The 19,603-nt window shown below is 37.8% G+C and overlaps 1 protein-coding gene across 1 annotated transcript in view; it reads left to right on the top strand.

Annotated features, from left to right (window-relative positions):
- The window catches only part of NUDCD1 (NudC domain containing 1), a 59,461-nt gene that overhangs the window by 29,919 nt on the left and 9,939 nt on the right, over positions 1–19,603 (top strand). Inside the window, exons 5-8 of the mRNA XM_053467038.1 lie at positions 223–411; positions 5,749–5,953; positions 9,870–10,014; positions 14,300–14,425. Coding sequence (XP_053323013.1) covers positions 223–411; positions 5,749–5,953; positions 9,870–10,014; positions 14,300–14,425 — 665 coding nt within the window. The remainder of the gene's footprint in view (positions 1–222; positions 412–5,748; positions 5,954–9,869; positions 10,015–14,299; positions 14,426–19,603) is intronic.

Genomic DNA, 19,603 nt, shown 5'->3' with positions numbered 1-19,603 from the left:
AATTCATTTTGTTCTCGGTCCCTTTTTCCATATAATATGTTTGCACCTGCCGCACAGTAGGATTCTGTGGAAACTATTTAAAGCCATGATTAGTTTTTCTTCAAAGCTCCCAAGGTGTTGTAATTGAGCAATTTACTAAAAGCTCTACCAGAATAATTGGTTATTAGATTAGTTTAGATTTTAATGATATTGCATAAAATGTTACATTTTTATCTTTCACAGGGGACAATAAATATGAAATATTAAGGCGTAGAAAGCTTCGTGGAAAGTCTGTTCCTCATTATGCAGCTATTGAACCAGGTGGAACTGGTCTGATGATTATCTCTTACAAGCCCTTCAAATTCATTGTGGACCAGGAAAATCAACTCGAAGGGTCTGAAGAAGAGAAAATGGAAGAAGATGACAAAAAAGGTATTTCTTCCCACACGCTATTCTACAAATTTAGGATGTGTATTGGATTACATATGAATCAAGAAATCAAAAAAACATGCAAATCAATGGCCATCAAAATATCTCAATCAATACAAAACCATAAAAAAAATGTAGTTGAATGGGGTTTTTTGTGTGCAAATTAAATCATTGTTGGTATGGACTATCCCCTTGTGTGATTATGGAGATTTATGGATTATAAAGAAGCAGGTTCCTTTCACATGTTTAAGACCTATTATCTATAAAAATAAGAATTACTACTATATATAAAAGAGGGGGGGTTAAAGCTGATGTCCCGTTTTTAAAATTGTGTTTCTTCTTGGGCATAAATTCCAGTGATATCTATAGAAATGCAGGTTAGTGCTGACAAAAACCTGGCTTTATCTCGTTTTATTCCATTAAACTTCCTGGTGGCTGACTTTTGGGTGACTTTCCCTGTTCAAACACCGCACAAAGAAAATTCTTTATGGCAGTCCTAAGGAAGTCTGTTTCTTCATAGAGTTTTAAATGTCAGGGTATCCGACTGGGTGAATAAAACCGAGTCGGTCTATTGGTTACCACAAGCTGTGTAATAAAGAGTCAGGGTGTTTTGTTGATTAGGTTGTGGCTTCAAATCTCGCTCTTTACTATTTATCATGGTAAATTTCTCCCAACAAGAAGGGCTGGCCCTTCATAATGTATAGTTTAATGGGTGATGGGACCTCCATTGCTTTTATTCAATGCATTATACATACTCTTCCTGCAGCAGAAGTTTATTGGGAATGAGCCTTCATAATGTATAGTGAAGTTAAGGAGTTAAAACTCTCCCCAACAACTTTCCCTTTAGTGAATAAGTCTGCTTGTCTCATTAGCAGATAGTAACAGTTACTTGGCCAACTTACAAGGATCTCTATTGCTAGTATACTTTAATACCTTTTAGAATTAGCTAATTATATATTGGATATTTTTTAAAAATGCATACCCAATAACACACAACAGGGGAGTAAAAGGATGATGATATTATAGTTTCTCATTGGGAATATGAAATTTCTTTAAAAAGCTTTTTTTTTTTTTTTTATTACACCAGGATCTTTCAGAAACACTGCCTGTCTTTATTAACGCTCTTGCACATAAAACCTGTAATACTAGGTAATTGCTAATCTTTCTAGAGTAGTGATGTCACCGTGACTGTATAATTGTGGAGCTCTTTTCACAGCGCAATTATACGGACAATGGCGGTCATCGCTGGAACCGATTATGCCAATTTAGATAAATGTAGCTATGCGGTTGGTAACACAAAGAACACTTTTTGTTGTATCCCTCATATCTTCTGTGCATGTATAAAAAAAATACATACATTCTTTGCTAGTGCTACTCTTTTGTTCTTTAAAACCTCAAAAGTAATTTTTTTTTTATGTTGACTAATGGAGAATTTGATTCATCTCTCATGGGTAGTAGAATTGAGTTTTCAAGAATACCTTTCCTTTTTATATGTTAAAAGGAAATTCTGTGTTTACCTAGAATCATCTGGAAACGGATAGGCATGATATCCTCATGATAAGGGCCATCAATCATCAAAGGGGACGCTCCAATACATAATAAAAGGCATGGGGATTGCCTGTAAATGTGGAAAATGCAAGGATTAAATAAAGTGTTATATACTAGTAAAGTGTTGAAGACAAGGTAGAGATTTTGCCTTTAGCTAAAGAAATGTCGCCGGTCTGATATTTTTGTGCCACACGCTGTTCCAAAAAGTTTTAATTAGAAACATAAACAGTGACGGCAGATAAGAACCATTCGGCCCATCCAGTCTGCCTGACTTCTGAATGCTTTCCTTAGTCCCTGGTCTTATCTTTTATCTAGCTATGCCTATCCCATGGTTGCTTGGTCTGCTGGAAGGCTATTCCAGGCACTACCCTTTGTAGTAAAGTAATAATTCCTGATATTACTTCTGAACCTTTGCCCCTCTAGCCTAAAACTATGTCCTCTTGTTGCGGTGGTATTTCTTCTTTTAAGTAAACTCTCTTCCTTTATCATGTTGAATTCCCTTTAAGTATAATTGTCCATTTGACATCACAGGTTACCAAAACCTTCTTGATGGGACATTCGATGAGATTAGTCTCATTGAACACTGAGCAGAGTTTCACCAAGAACTGTTAGTTACCCAACTGACGGCCGCGTCCCGATTTGGCAACTGAACGTTTTAATGCGCTGTAACGTTTGGTTGGTAAAGGGGGATCCGTTGTGGAGTATAGCCCTTGTACAACTCAACTTCTTGGGCAGATGGTTCATGGGGTTCGGCTGCCTGCACCAGGGGATTTTAGTTGAATGATGACTTTCCGTTCCTAGAATTAGTTGGTGGGCATACGTGGTCATGGTTTTTTTGTGCTTTCTTTTACTATTGTTCACAACGTGCATTTAAGCAGACAGCAGCTCATGTATTACCAAAGGCTAGTTTTTGGAACATTTACAGTCTCCGTGGGCTTATACCTCGTGTAGAAATATCTCCTTGTTATAGATGGACAATTTAAATGGAGAGAATTTACACGTGTGAGATCCATGATGGCCAGGTGGCCCTGTTCCTCCATCGACAGAGTAGAGGACACCGGTCAGTCGGTAACCTGGCCACAACAGAGACCTTGGCATGGCACTGGTGCCATATGTTCACCATCCCTACATTAGGAAGCTCCAACCTTGGCAATCTCCTGCTGGAAGTAAGCCTGAACTGACTCTACACAATCAGTGAAGAGAGTTTTATAGAAATGTCTGTGGATTATTTATGCATTATCCAGGGCCAACAAAGAACTTCTTGCAGGAAAAGTTCACTCGGGTGAATCTTAATGTATAGCGAGTTTGGAGAGATAATCATAGAACTTTTGTGAATAAACCTCAATCTGTAGAGGTCCTTGCTGTTCCTATGTGCTACAACAGAACATGGAAAATGCCCAAATGTAATGTGTACAGAGAACAAACTTTATAATTTAACATGAAATTACTTTTTTTATTCTTTATAAATAAGTCTACCTATTTATATTTTGTTGTTGTTAGTCCCCCATCGTGTAAGTAGCTTTTTTCCTTCAGTTCTAATGCAGTTTTGGTGTGGATTTAGTTTATTAAAATTTAAGTTTTCCTATTTTTTTTCCTCCTAATTAAAACAACTTTGCAGTTAATTCACACAGCATTCTTCTGTGTTTTAGAGGGATTAAACTATACATTCAAGATTGGTTTTGCTAGTAGGGCTCCTCATTAAGGAGTCAGTGTGTCTCATTACGTCCCCATCCAAAAGATTATGTTGGAACGAGGCAGCAGAGGTGCGAGAAAATGTGCGAATGCGTGTGGGGTTGCTAAAGTAGAAGAATATTGATTTTTCTAAGACTATTTTCACACATTAATGGAAAAAAAGAAAAGAAAACCTTTCCGACATGCTATAAGATGACTTCCCTCTTTGATATATAGTTTATTTCTTTAGTCGTAGTTATGCATTAATTTTTACAGTCGGGAGAAAGGTTAGAAGAATTTAAATGGGATGATTGCGAAGCTACTGAATGAATACATCTCTATGGCATCACAATAATCTCTTTTCTGTCCTGATACTTCCGGCTGCTAATAAGCACTGGACTTTATTCACAACGGTGAATTGGAGGCAGATTAATCATTTCAGTTTGATTGTGAATCTTAAAGTTCCAAACCTGACCGTTTTTTTCCTACGTGAAAGTCTGAGCTTGCCCTGCATAGTATATATTAATGTAAATTACGTGATATTTGTAATTGTAAAGGTGAGTCCAGAAGAGGACCTCACTACTCAGTTGTGCCTAGAGGGATACCAACGGCATCCTGCTGATGAGGCTCATGATGTGCGTCTGGGTTTTGTTGGTTCCCAACTGATCTAAAACTTTAGACACTCCAGAGCAGGAACACACCATAGGGCAGGCTATTATGTAGCTCCCTGGTGTCGGTTGAGTTGTCATACATGCAGAGTGTTGGAACCTTAACGTATTTATAGTTTCAATCCTTTTCTTTATAAAAGCAATAAATACACCTTCCTCTCTTTTTAAAGTTTAGAACCCTCTCTGGCACGTTAGGTTATTATGAGGGTCTCTTGACACATATCATTTACACGTTGACGCAAAGTGGTTGTTAGGACGTGCAGGTTTTGTGTCCTGAGAAATCTCTTTGAAAATAGAATGTGTATCTGCCATAGCAAGCCTAGTGTATTTCTTTATAGACTGTTTCCTCCTCCCACTTTCAACACGTATAATGGGAGAATATTACTTGTTTTGAAAGTTTTTTTTTGTTCTTTAACTTTATGCAGATGATATACCTCCATTACCTTCTTATCACTCAAAATGAAGAACATATTATTGCATTTGATTATTTATTTTTTTATGAAAAAAACTGAAATCAACTGATCCACTTTTGGTAGCCAGATGCTTTGTATGGTTCAACCAAGGAAATGTGTTCTAACCGTGTGACTAAACACCTTTGTTGAATTCAAAATGGTCTTTAGAAATAATGTACCTTCTAAAGATGAAAAAGGTATAAGTCATGAATAAGATCTATATGTGCATCATAAATAGAGACCAAAAGACATGTTTTCCCTCAGGGACCTACTTTCCTGGCCACCATCAACCTCTGATATTGCCTCTCGCACTTAGGCTGCTTTGGCGTTTCGCAGGTCGGTTGTCTGCACCCATCCATAGCCAGGTCAGGCAACTGTTGTGATACCTGCATATGCAGCTCTTTGTGTGGATTGTGTTGCATCAACGTTTTCGCACCTTTCTGACTATTTAGTCCTTGCTGTTTTCCTGGTCTGCTGAGCCCGATTTTTGGTGATCTTTGGGTGCTCTTGATCTGAATTGATTTCTCAGTGAAGAAGGCAAAAAAAAACACACATTGAAGAAGTTTCCACTTGAATCTCAAAAGGAAGATTCCTTGCAGATTTATCTCTCTATCAACAAATTATAATTAACTGTGAACCCGTTCCAATTCTTTAGGTGAAAGCTCATTTCCTCACGTCTCAATGGATGAACTCACCAGAGTGTGACTCATATTGGTCCTATAGGTATTTGTATGATAGACCACTGACAAATATGTACGCAACCATGAGGTAGGGAACATGAATGAGTCTAAAGTACCTTAAGCATTTGAAAACACAATATAATACAAATGTACGATAAGAGATTGCTTGGCATTTTGGGGCAGACCTGCGTTTAAGTGCTATAAACCTTGTATAGAACCACTAAGGCTAAAATGAACCATTTAATAATGTTACACATTCTCATATATTGCTTCTGATCAAAAATAAATAAATCATAACTCGTGTTTAATTTAACCGTATAGAACCACTTTATCACTGGCAGCAGACCGGCGATGATGTGACCCTCACCTTCCAGCTCCCTGAAGGTTTGAACAAAGAAGATATCAAGGTTGCTTTTTCTTCGGATCATATTACTATCTGTTTAAAAGAGGACACGTTTCTGAAAGGACAACTCTACTCCATTATTGACCATGACGGCAGTGTTTGGATTATAAAGGATAACCGGAGGTAAGGTTTCTGAAGCAAGGAACGTGGTGCGATTTAATTTTGGAAAATACCTCAGTTTCTGTAGTCCTAGCAAATGGAGAAGCAGATGTTTGATGCGTTAGTAACATTTTACCACTGACTGTTATGCCAAAAAAGATTGCATTGCATAGGATATCACGCTCTAAGGTGATATCGCCATGACTGAACTGGGGTGTCTCCAGCAGGCAGCTAGAGAGGTGTCTGGCGAGTACCCAATAGTTCAAGTGACTGGCACGATTCATGCTAGAGGATGGATCAATTCTACCACAACGAACAAAATGTTTAATTGAGTTTATTATCCCTAAAATGGCGCTTTTCCAAGTAAGTCTTGAAACTGTTAATTAATCATCATTAGAAGCACAGGGGGTGCTGCTGCAACTCTTTACAGCACAAGAGCCAAAATCTGAAACCCTCCGAGCACCCAGACTCTCTTCCCCTACCCCCCTTTCTCTCTCTCCTACCCCCCTTTCTCTCTCTCATCCCCCCGTTCTCTCTCTCTCTCCCCCCTTTCTCTCTCTCCCCCCCTTTCTCTCTCTCTCTCTCTCTCTCTTTTCCTCTCACACACTCTCTCTCACTCTCTCTCCGTCACATTCTCTTTCTCACAGTTGCATTCTCTCACGCTCCCTCTCTCTTACACACAGACACATACACTGCAAACCTCATGAAGCATGGAATTGTTTTTTCTTTCTAAACAGTTGTACTAGAGCACTTGTGTAAATACATCAAAGGGTGATGACCCCTTTTGCCGATAGAAGTTTTAGATTTGTTTACCTTTCTATGAAGAAATTGGATTTTATTTACTCACCTTCTGTTCTTAAGAAGAGGTGAGGAATAGCACATCAAAAATGGCTTAAAAGCGCTTTTGAAAATATCGCAGAGTAGAGAATTCTTTAGCTTTTTCTTGCAAAACGTTTTTTCTTTGAAGATAAAATCTATGATAAACCCTCGTGTGGCTGGTATTCACGAAACACTGAGCTCTAGGGGAATGGATTAATGAAAGTCCATCCACCACGGCTTTCTTCTTGAAGCAGACCCTTCGTTATGTATAGGTTAATCATAGTCACATTTTAAAAGAAAGCCACCCATACAGTAGAAACATTTTTTATCAGGGTATTTTGTATGTATATATATATATATATATATATATATATATATATATATATATATATATATATTTTTTTTTTTTATATAATATGTGTGTAAATATATATATATATATATATATATATATATATATATATATATAATATTATTTTAATACTCAGTTCGCCCTGATCCGCCTGCCTGCTGATCACACAGCGGCCGGGAAGCAAGGGTTCTGTATCCCAGTTGTCTGATCCACTACAGAAAAATGTATAATGTGGAAGGATCTCCAATTGCCTTCACAGCGCGGAGTCCTTAGAAAGCATTTGTTGGGCCGTGTAGCGCTCTGATCTCCCTGACAAATGCTCTTTTATATATTATACATTATATCTCCTCTCAATTCATCTAGAAAAAAAATATATTCTGCTTGACAGTTTATCCAACCTATTCTTCTTCCATTGTGCCGTTATCTGTTTCTTTTAAGGCTTTAAAGCCCCTCCGCTATCAACAACCCCTAGGTGCACCTCAAACAAAGATGTCCTGCTTTCGGGCACCTAGAACTTTGGGAGTATATCTGATTTTTCAGCAGAATGCTATTATTTACAGCTATGTGGTTCAAAATACTTTAAGGTGGTGATTATAAAGAGACCAAGTGGAGATATAGGTAAAAAAACTGTTTTTATCAAAACTGGTTTACAGTTCAGAGGAGGGATACTAACATGGCGGATGGTTTACAGGATACGAATGACTACAAAAGACTAAAGGGTCTCAATATGTTCGGCGTGGAGGATAGAAGAGATGCGGTAGATCCCTTTATGCATTTAAATGTTTCTAACGATGTACAGGAGGGAAGCTTGTTTCAAAGAAGGAGAAAAGTTTTGCTTTGCAGAGAGGTTCGTAGATAAATGAGCCAGCCTCCCGTCAGAAGTGGTAGAGGCTAATACGGTGAGGGAATCTGAACATGCATGGGATAAACATAAAGCAATCCTCAATCCAAGACGAGATCAACAACTGATGCACATCTGAGTCTCTGCATTGGGAAAAGGGGATTTGCTGATCTTATCTTATCTGCTGTCCAATTCTGTGTCTCCTCGTTTTAAAGGCATACAAAATATGCTGTCCCTTTAACTAATATTAAATTGGACATTCTGTTATTGTCCTCTGCTATACGACAAAGCCTCAAATGGATCTGAGAAACCATTGTAGCCTTGATCCACCGCCCAGCCCTTTTGATTGAGCACTGTATTATATGTCACTTTTTTTATTCTCTTTTATCATCTTAAAAACAGCCATGGAATTGGCTTTACTTTTTCACCCCAGTGCTTCTTTCTAGTTATATGGTGTATAATTCAAAGTGCTTCTTTGTCCATTCCTCCTATTATATCTATGGCAATTTCTACAATTAACTCCTTGCGAACCACAAAAGCCAAGAAGATTGACTGCATTTGACTCTGTAAAATTACAGATCAGTATTCGGTTACACACAGGGGCTTTGTCCTTGTGATACATTAACCCGCACACATTACTCAAGCGCTTTCTTTTCATTAAACCTTTTTTGTTTGTTTCTTGGGATCTATATATATATAGGAAGAACGCATCTTGTTTCCTTTCATTCCCTGTCTAATAACACCCGAGAGCTTGTCGTATTTTTTTTCTTTGATCAAATCCAATTTCCTCATATTAATATGCCAAAACTAGATATTTTGTTTTTCTATTGATCCTGTGTTTTGATGTTCTGTGCCTCGCGAGTTTAAAGCCTGCAGCTGCAAAGCCTTTACTGAAGAATAAGCTGCTGTGGACATTTTGTATTGAGCTAAGAATCTGTATAGCGGCTTGATATTCAGAATAATTGCAACATAAATGCCTATTCTGCTTTCAGACAAGGGACCTTTTTACCTACACAGAACTCATCTACTCCTAAACAGGACAGTGGAGGGTGCAAGATGCTAGAATGTGTTTAATGACGTGCTCCAAAATCTCACCTCCCTCTCTTTCTTTACCCCATGTTTTTCTCTTTCATTTTTTTCTCATGCTCTTCTCTCTATCTCTTCTCCTTTTGCGGTTTCCATTCCATCCCATGTTCCCTTCTCCCTTAACATCACCATCTCACTCCTCTTCCTTACCCGCCTCTCTCAAGATTAACATACACACTCAATTCTTCATCCTTCCCCCACTTTATCCCCTAATGTCGACCACATAAACATAATAGGTTACAGGTACACATCCAGTGAGCAACTGCACTAGCACCTCCCATCATGTTGATCTCGATTGTTGGACATTCCCCTAAACCACAGTGACAAGGATATAAGTATATCACATAGGTGCCTCATTAAGGGTCTCCATGGAGGGCTTTTAAATTGCAGTATACCAACCCAACTTATGTATTTCATGGTGGAAAGTATCTCGGCATGATCATTCATCTGCATTATGTTATCCTTATGTTGCCAATTTGCTGATTGATGTGGATTCAGAGGGGCTTTGTATGGATCGGTTGGGGAGAAGAGAAATTTTGGGTTAGGAAATCGAGGAGATAATGCTGGCTCTGTCATTTACACAACAGATCCTAGCTTCCTTTAGTTTAATGTTTAAACATCTCCAAAACAAGTACATAGGCAGTGTTAATTTATCACTACCCATTTCACCCTTATCACACCAGAGCCATAAGGCTTAGAAGCCTTACTGAGTATATCTTGTGGACATCCACTGGGAGCATGTCAATCTTTAGATGAGCTCATAGTTTGTTTTTCTGATTTAGGAGATTAAAAAAATACACTTTAAATGTAAAACTAAACAAATCTGTACTTTTCGGTTACAGCGTAGAGGTGACACTGCTGAAGCGGGATGCGGGATGTATGTGGCCAGAAGTAATTGTAGGCGATAAACAAGGAGAATATGTTGCCGATCCTGCACAATGTGCCGCCATAGCTGAGCAGCTAATGCATCTAACATCGGATGAAATGGTGAGATTTACTTGTACTATACGGTGGTCTTATCTATTTAGCATTTTCTGCCCACATCTGCCTGTATTTTCAGTTTCTTTATGTGATAATTCAACCCTTGCAATAAACAAGCATGCAGCGATTTTTAAATTAATCCTTCATCTGAGGTTTTGTGTCATTATTCTTCCTATCCACTTATTTCACACCCTTTGTTACATTGTAGTTGTTCTGTCGATCTTTCTTTCTAAGTCTATCTTAAAGAGAAAAGAGAAGTGTTGTGGTTGGAACTTATCTCCCAAGAACATAGATCCACCACTTATTATTAAACCAAATACCCACTAAAGGATTGCGCTTGAACTGTGTGGGGGGCATTTGAGTTATCTGACTTAGGCTAAAATGCATCTTAACCTGCTTAAGTAAGATAAGTGACCAGATATAAAATCTAACGAGAAAAAGGAAGAAGCATTTGTGTTTTCAGCACAGATCTAGCTTCCTCTGGGAGTTGCTGCGGAACCTGTTGTTGGTTTGGTCATCTTGCAAGGATCCATACAGAGGAAAGGAGCTTGTGTGTTTAAGCTGCTACATCTATAGAGAGCTATTACTAGTTGGCAAAGCTTCTTTTAAAATGCCTTCCAAGGCTACACCTGGCAAAGCAGCATGTCTGCAGCTCTTCTGCTGACTAATTCTGGTCTCGGCACTAAATAGCATTATACGTGTGCACTACTGCTCCTACTTGTTACTTAGTGTATGTGTGACGAACTCCCTAGTGACTTCACATCTTTGATATATATATTGCCAATTGAGATCACAGGTCCACGCGTTATCTAAGCGTGATGCCCGTTTAAACCCTTTCATTTGAGAAGCTCGGTTGGATTGGACCTTCCGTTATGTATCGCTAATGCAGAGAGATTGATTATTTCAACTCACTGCAACCAACCTACGACTAACAATATAATATGTACTTTAATTTTTCTATCTAAAGACACACACCAAGGGGTTTATTCACTAAAGCTAGGTACTAGTTAAAAAAACCTTCCTACCCCACCACCTCTGAGCTCCCCAGGTAAGGGCAACAAGATCCATTGAGGAACCATTTGGATGTCATTCCGTTCTCCTCTTGGCACTCAAAAGGGTGCAAACTGTTGCAGAGCTTGGGGCAACCTTGCCTTTTTAAGCGTCTGTCTAACTTTTTTGCCAATTTGCATGTACTCGCATTTTACTTTGCAAAAGCAGTGATGTCATAAAAAGCCTTTTTAGACAGAGCTCATGTCTTTCCAACTGAAAGCCAAGCTTAGTTCATTAACCAAAATTACACACACCTACCAAACTTTAACGTTCCCAACAAAATTCCAAGTGTTACTTGTCATATTTTTATTTTCCCTTCTCTTTTGATTAAAACATTGACCCCTTTTCCATTTCCATGTGGTTTTAAATCGGCTTTTTAAACTTTTTTCACCTAAAGTGGGCAATACAACAAATTATATTTGAACTTTAGAATATGCTGGTACATTCTAAAAGTACTTTCTTCCCACTGTTGTGCTCAGGAGAACACTTGAATATATATAGGGCTTGATTTCTGGTTAATGTGACTGTGCTACTTGGCAACGGGTAATGAGCTGCTCATGGTTTGGCGGATGTAATGAAATGTTAAGGACAGAACTGTCAATACGCTAGTGTAGTTAAGTTGCAGGTAATGTGATAATTTTTTCAAGATTGACACTTATAAAAGTAGGTATGGTAAGTTAGAGACATCAATCTTTAGGTAAATTGGTTGGAATTAGTATGGAAGCTTGAATGACGGAACAGATTGTATCTAAAGTTCACACAAGGACCATGCATTCCAAGAGAAATACATAGCCGAACATTTTAAATATATAATGTAGGGGGTGACATAAATTGTCACTTTATACTGTACCCTGGAAGGCAGGAGATCTTAGTACTTTCGAAATCCTCAGGGATTTAAATAATCCAAAGCGTTTAAATAATTATAACAAGATGGTGTTATTTGTCAATAAGAAATATCACAGCACTTGTCATGAAAAAAAAAAAAATATATAAAACTGGGACCCCCCAGCAATTAGGAGAGACTCTGCCACGGATAATTTTAAATGATGCGTGAAGCCCGTCTTGCACCGTGAAGCGGTGTAAAGCTCTGAGGGTCTCCCAGTGCGGGGAGTGACCTGAGTGTAATCTGTTCCGCTCCTATTTTATTGTCAATATTTATGTATTTTGGCTTATATACTATCTGCATGACATCATACATTGAGCGAAGGTGTCATCGCTGTATGTTAACCGTGGTTTGTCCACACAGGTATGTGCAGTCGTGGGTTAAAACAAAACTACAGAAAAAGTTCTTTTTAATCTAATTTAGCTTTATTTTAGATACATCAGGGAGACAGCATTTATCGGGTGTTGCTTTGCAGGATTTTGTTGATGTATTTGATGTATCCCTCAGGGAACGTCATCTTTCTCTTGCGCATTGGAGCCGCCTTCTTCTTTTCGTAAGCCGCGGTAACGCCCTGCAGGTCGCTTGATTGTCTCTTCTGCTTGTAAAATGAAGCGCGCCTCTTCCACTTACGCTTCATCTTCATAGCGAGAGCACCTGGAAGCAAACTCCAGCTTTTAGATGGATTGTGATGTCATGAGCTAAGGCTATTTTTATCCCTTTTTTACACTTATGGATTTGAGGGATTTTTGCACTTTTCCTATCTTATTTTCAATCAATATCTCCCCCCTGCCTCATTTAGTTTAAGCACACAAATCATATTTTGTATGACAAACCATACAAAATGCATAGATATAGATAAACAATTATTAGTATGATTTTTTTTCACAATAAATGGAATAAAAATAAGAAAGACAAGCTGATACTATATTGCTGTATAGTGTAGATATTTGACTATATACCATGATATGTTGTGATTTTTGTTATCATTATGTGGTTAAAATTTGACCATGTACACTTTTTTCTTACCTAAAATCTGCACGAGGAAACTTCTTCCTAAAACTCCCACCCCAATCCAACGATGAAAAGAAAAGGGGGAAAATGAACCCTTTAGGGTAAATAAATTTGTGCAAATGCACAAAGACTGCAGATCATCCAATAATAGTGATCAAACAGCAAAATAAATCTAATGTATTTTAAGAAATGGCTTAGAGTTCGCTACAGTATGTCTGTCTGCCTCTCTGCCTTACAACCAGAGTGATGCACAGAACACCGACGGGCATTGTGATGCACACAACGCTGACATCGGGCATTGTTTACTGATGTCGCCCTTGACAACGTGCATGTGATTGGCTCCTCCAGGAGCCACATGCACCTACTGGCTGTTCCCATTTGCCACTGGGCATCTAGAATTGTGTTTTTTTTTGTTGGCCTTTTTATGGAAATAAATAGACTGAATCTTAACTCCTCGACACCCATGTGTACTGGATAAAGAGGACAGGCTCTGCCACACAGACACCCAAACACACGCACCAGCACAGGCTCGGCCACACTGACAGCCAGATACACCGAGACATATCCTGATGGGCTACAACAATAAAAGAGTATTTTCCACGCTGTGTCTTTGTCCCCTTGTGTATCACCCCCAGCCAGCCCCACATTTTGTAGTTATGCCACCCCACCCCTTTGGTATTAATCTTCCAGCTCGCAACTGGATATTTGATTGTAAGGACATCTAAAAATCACTTAATAATATGTGGCCATATGTAATTGTTGTTTTGACTCATTTGTTTCCTTGCCTGTAAATTATTAAGTTAGTTGACATCTCTAGCTGTTGATAGTTTCAAGAACAGCTTGTGGACATAATTTAAAGTTACCTGTTTGTGTACGCATTTGGAGATGGAAAACGTTTTATAAATACTAACTTGGAGTTAATTACCTTGACTTATACTCTTGATTTACTTAGTTTCTTCTATGGTTAGCTATCTTAGTTTCAAGGGAATCCGATGTTCTGTTCTTAACTGATGCTCCCCGTATCTCAAGCATTACCTCCACTTGTACCAATGGTGCAGCCAGGACCATGCGATTCTTTTCTTTCCCATGTCTTGTAGTTGTTGAGTGGTATTTAAAACATAATCCCTTTTTGGTTACATTTCACTGATACAAAGTACTGAAACAAATCAATGAACGTTGGCACATCGTTGGCTCAAATCTGTGTCATTGTAGAAAGTGTACAATAGACAAGCAAAATTGTGTTTTACCTTTATGCAAAAATACAGCAATGTTGCTTAAAATACACACTGCTGATTTTTAATGAAAACAAACAAAAAAAAGGATTAATGTCTGTGTTCACATTTTCAGAATCCAAATCCAGATGTGGATAAACCTCCCTGTAATGCCCAGGAATTGGAGGAATGTGACATGCTCTTTGATGACAGCACTAGTCTGTATAGACTGGATGGCGACAGCTTCAAGGCTACTCATGTGGTAAGTTTTTTTTTGTAAGATATAAAAGTACATGAGCTTTTCGGTCCTCGGGATACCTTGTTCTGGTAAGGTAGGAGTGGAAACCTTTGGGGTGATGAAAGCGTACGTGTCTAAACTTTTATTCCAGGGCTGGACAGGAGATGAAAAGCTGCCCTTAAATTATGTACGTCTTCTGTTTTGTAACCTTAATAATTAGATTCCAGCTTGTAAATTAATACTGTATATTTTAGAAGGAACATCTCTTGTTGAAGGCATCAAAGCCCGATTTCCTTGTTTACGTGCCATCGGTGTGTTGGGTTCCTTCAGGGTTTAAGACCTGAAGCCAGCCACTAGGAGCATTTTGAAAACGAAAGGACCGAATTAACAAAAAAATGTAGTCAGTAGCTACGTGCCAGTAAGTCTGACATCAGCAATGGTTCAATTAATAGCAAGTATTGTTAACTCATTATCCGGTGAGTTTAGCGTTTACATTTGAAATAAAGTGATTTTACTTTTTTTTTAAATGTATTTATTTTATTGTAACAGAGCTTCTTTCAGTGTGAAAGACGGGTGCTGATCAAGCTATACCATTTTGGTGAATGCTTGAGGACCAACAATGAGAACACGATTTGTAAAGCACATTGTGTTCCACTTAATATTATATTTCAGTTGCAGTATATTTTAAATAATGCACCTGGATCTCCTCAAGATCTAGGAAGAACAGCTCTCTTTGTGAACCATAAACCCACTATTGTGGGTATTTCTCTAGAGAGGACAAATTGTAAAACAACATTATTCTATTCTATAGTAGTGGCTAGGTGCTTTTCTTTCCAATGTATAAAATACAGCAGCCTTGTAACATTATCTTCTTTTATAACTCTTATCTATTACATAAAATCTTTCTTTTGTGCTGAAAGATTCAGGAACAACCCCAGAATTGATCCAGCAATTAACACAATAAATCTACGCTCAGAAAGATATACTTGTTAACATTTATTTGCTGTTTTATAAACCCTAAAATTAATTTATTAAAGGGTAATTGGAACATCTTGACATTTAATTTGAGTAGAACACAGGCTTATATCATGTTCTTTAATAATGTGACCATTGTTTTATTCCAAGTGATCCCACATTGCGCAAATATGAACAGGACAGGATTTTGTTTCTTCATAAAATCTTATTGCTTTGCAAGTCAGTTGCATTTGGTTATTTATCAAAAACTACCATCCAAACAAATCCTATGCCACCGAGAATACGATTCCACGGAGAAAGCACTAATCAATGCATGAATTTCGTGAAAGTAGACGCTTGACTCAAATTTTCTTCTTATATTTGTGCTAAAGTTTACCCAGAAAAACAAAATAATAATTTTTATTGAGATGTGGAACGGAATATGATTTATTACTGTACATGGTGTAATCTTGTTTTAAATACAATATCTTCCTCCATCCGAATATGCATTTTCATAACAAGAATATTTATTGGATTGTAAGGAATCATGCTTCTAGAAGTGTCATAACTGCAAGCTAAAGGGCAGTCTATTGTCCAAACTTCCTTATCATATATGAATGCATTTTAAAGAATTTAGATCTCCTGCAAGGTGAATAAGTGGGGGCAGTGGGGGGGGCAGAATATCACCCGAAACATATACAGGATTCTAATGAATGTTGCTATACCTGCAGGTTGTACAGAACTCTGCCTATGGATAACTTTGGTCCATTCGCTTTGTTTTAGTAAGATATGTCTTGTTGTAGTGTTTTTGAGAGCTCCCACAGGCACAATTGTTACTATGACTCGGAATTTAAATAGCCAGCTTTCTACGTGCACACCCTTAGGTTCCACCTATTCTGTTCAATTTAGTACATTTGTTACAAAATGCAGCATTTGAAACATAATTTCCAATGCTGTTAAATAGTCAAAACTTTCTCTAAAGTCATTGATCATACATAATTTTGTCTCATTTCCACCAACACTTGTCATTTGACACCTTTAAGGTAAGATTATAAAGCACAGATAAGCTAATGTATAAATATGTATGATAATCAATATACTGCAATTACATTTCATGCAACTTGTGAACTGTTATACCATCTGAAAAATAAAAATGAATATATCACACACCCTACATAAAATAACCAAAAGATGCTTTGTCTTGGAAGCATGTACATGTGAATTACTGTACATCAAGTCGGTGTAAAATGAGGTATACCTCTACATCTTATATATTAAACAATCTCAACATGTATTGCTTGAAGGAAAGACAAGAAAGGATATTATAGAAGCATTTACATTTATAAAGGTATTACACAAAAGGCGGTTTAAGTTCACTTTGAGGTTAGTAGATACAGCCGTACAGCTGAAGTAGTAGATTTATGAAAAAGTGAGTGACCCTTTGGAATTACCCGCATTTATGACTGTCTTAACTATAATATGATCTTCATCTAAGTTTAAATAATGAACAAACAGTCTGTGTTAACTAATAACATACAAGTTATTGTATTGTTCTTATCCTTATTGAATACATCAGCATGGGTTGGGAAACGTATGTGAGCCCCTAGGCTAATGACTTTAACAAAAGCTGATTGGAGTCACGAGTTGGCAAACCTGGAGTCCAATCCATGCAACAAGATTTGAGGTGTGTTTTAGAGCTGCTTTGACTTTATTATTCTTGAGAAATATTTGCTGATGTGAACCACGCCTCACAAAAAAGGAAATCTCAGAAGACCTACGATCAAAAATGGTTGATTTGGTTAAAGCTTACAGAGTAATCTCAAAGAGTTTACATGTTCATCAGTCCACCGTTAGACAAATTGTTTATAAATGGAGGTGATTGAGTACCGTGGATACTGCGCACACGGTGTTCGGCAATGCATTTACGAAAGTTGCTACAGCTGGGGGGGTGTTTTGCTACCCAATGGTCCAACCTCATCTGCTGGGATTCTTTTTATTCTGGAGAAGAAGTGACTCTGGCAGTCCTGCTCTGTAGGATGTGACATCCTACAACTAGTGGGAGGATCTGTCGACCTGTAGCCCTGTATAAACCTTACTGTCCTTTCGGTATATGCTTGAGCATTGCCAAACTCTGGTGTCTGTCTCTATAGAGTTACTATTGTCCTTGCTACAGCTTGTTACCCTTACTTGGACCTGCTTCACCTCCCGAATTGTGACCTTAGGCTTGCTACCTGGATTATCCTGTCTGTCTCTGTTCTAGGACCTCAGCTTGTCAACCCATTGTTATCCTATGCTGCCTGCCTTGACCATCTGTACCAATCATTAAATGTTTAGTATTTTGGACTGCCTGCTTTTGGGTGTCTATACCTCCTGCCTTAAATCTCTCAACCCAGCCCATATAGCTGTCCACAAACATCCTAAGAGTATAGCTGAGCTTAAGCAGTTCTGAAAACAAAAATCGACTAAAATGTTGTGCTTGTCTGATATGCAGCTAACAGAAGTGCTTATGTGAGATTATTGCTGCCGTTCGACCGGTTATTAAATCCTAGGGACATTGTGAATGTTTAATCGGTGTGCTCGATGAAAGATCACCATTGTTTGTGTGTTATTGGCTTAAGCACATTGTGTTTCTCTATACTTGTGATACGTGTGTAGATCACATGTTATGGACAATTAATGCAGAAATCCAGGTAATTCTAAAAGGGTTAATTTCCTTTTTCTTGTTTGAGGGAATTCAAACAGGATCATAAGACAAGACCAAGCCCTGAATCAAGTTTGAAGTTGAGCAGACTAGATGAGTTAAGTGATTTGCCATTTATACATAGCGGAATATAACATTGTCATATATCGAATGTGACCGACAGTTGAGGAGGACATCACAAAGATAAAATGTTATTTTGTCCTCTGTATTTTTGGAACAACAGCATACCTGCTGTAGAAGCCGTGCAAAGCTTTTAGCACTAATGCCCTTTTAGTAAGCACATTTAAAAAGCTAGCTTTTATAAGGAATGCATTTCACAACCGCAAATGAAAAATGTTTTAAGGATGAATATAAAACATTTTTTTAGTGTTCCAGGAAGCTTTTATTGCATGGCAACTTGCATTCTGTGAGACAACGTAGGTGACTTCTGAGGAATAGAAGATTAAAATCCGATTGAAATCTTTTTATTCTGGTAAAGACAGGTACTGTCACATCATCACCAAGAAAGCTATAGCAAACAGACTGCTTTTATGAATGGAAGGATTATGATAAATGCCACGCGGAGGAAGATAAGCAGTAGAATACAGCTCTTAATATCCTGAACTAACGTAGATATGAAGATTTAAAAGGGCCACATGTTGTGCTGAGCATCATTATAACATTTAGAAAGGTTGCTTTGAAACAATATCCTTCAATTTTTTTCTACATATCTTTTTTTTTTTTTTTTTTTTTCATACAAGGTAATCAAGGAGAAATTAACTCAAAAAAAGTGCCCAGACAAATGCCTGGTGGACCGTTGGCCAAGAGCCTCCCATACTCGCCCGATCTACCACCCCAGCAGTCACCAGCTGGATATACGCCGCTGCACGCATTTACTTAATTTGGTCACCACTGATCATAAGTGCGAGGGCCACCTAGTCATGAGTCCAGCAATGATTTTGTCTCATTCTGTGTAACATGACCCGACGTCCTAAGCAGCAAAAATAAGGGAATACATCCATGTATGTAGAGCTCTCAACTACAATTTCCTACATCTGGAAAATAAAACACATTTTAAAACTAGGGGGAAAAAAATAGTGCAAGAAGACGAGGTGACTTTGATAATGATAGGATAGCCAGCGGTAATATATGTGGAATTGTGTTTATAAAATTGAGGAAAGTTGGCTTTTTGTTTGGGTATCAATGCACACTATTTAAATGGTTTAACGGAAGAAGCAACTAAAGTTTAACTAGCAGTATAGACCAGTAAATGTTTACTAATGTAAGAAGTATCCCGGAGGAGAAGCAACACACTTTATTGGGTTATACAGTGCTTTGAAAAAGTATTTGTTTCTTTTCCCAATGTCTTCTATTTTTGCTTATTTGTAACAATTAAGTGTTTCAGTTCATAATATAAGACAAAGACAATGTGAATAAACACAAAATACCTATTTTACATAATTTATTGAAAGTAAAGAGTTAATCAAAACCTATATGACCTTTGTGACAAAATAATTAAACCTACTGACTGTGCCACTCTTGGCGGCAACAACTGCAATGAAAGGTTT

Source organism: Spea bombifrons, chromosome 5 (genome assembly GCF_027358695.1).
Source record: "Spea bombifrons isolate aSpeBom1 chromosome 5, aSpeBom1.2.pri, whole genome shotgun sequence".
In the NCBI taxonomy this organism is placed as follows: Eukaryota; Metazoa; Chordata; class Amphibia; order Anura; family Pelobatidae; genus Spea; species Spea bombifrons.
The sequence above is the reverse complement of the archived record's forward strand: the minus strand, read 5'-3'. Positions and strand labels throughout refer to the sequence as shown.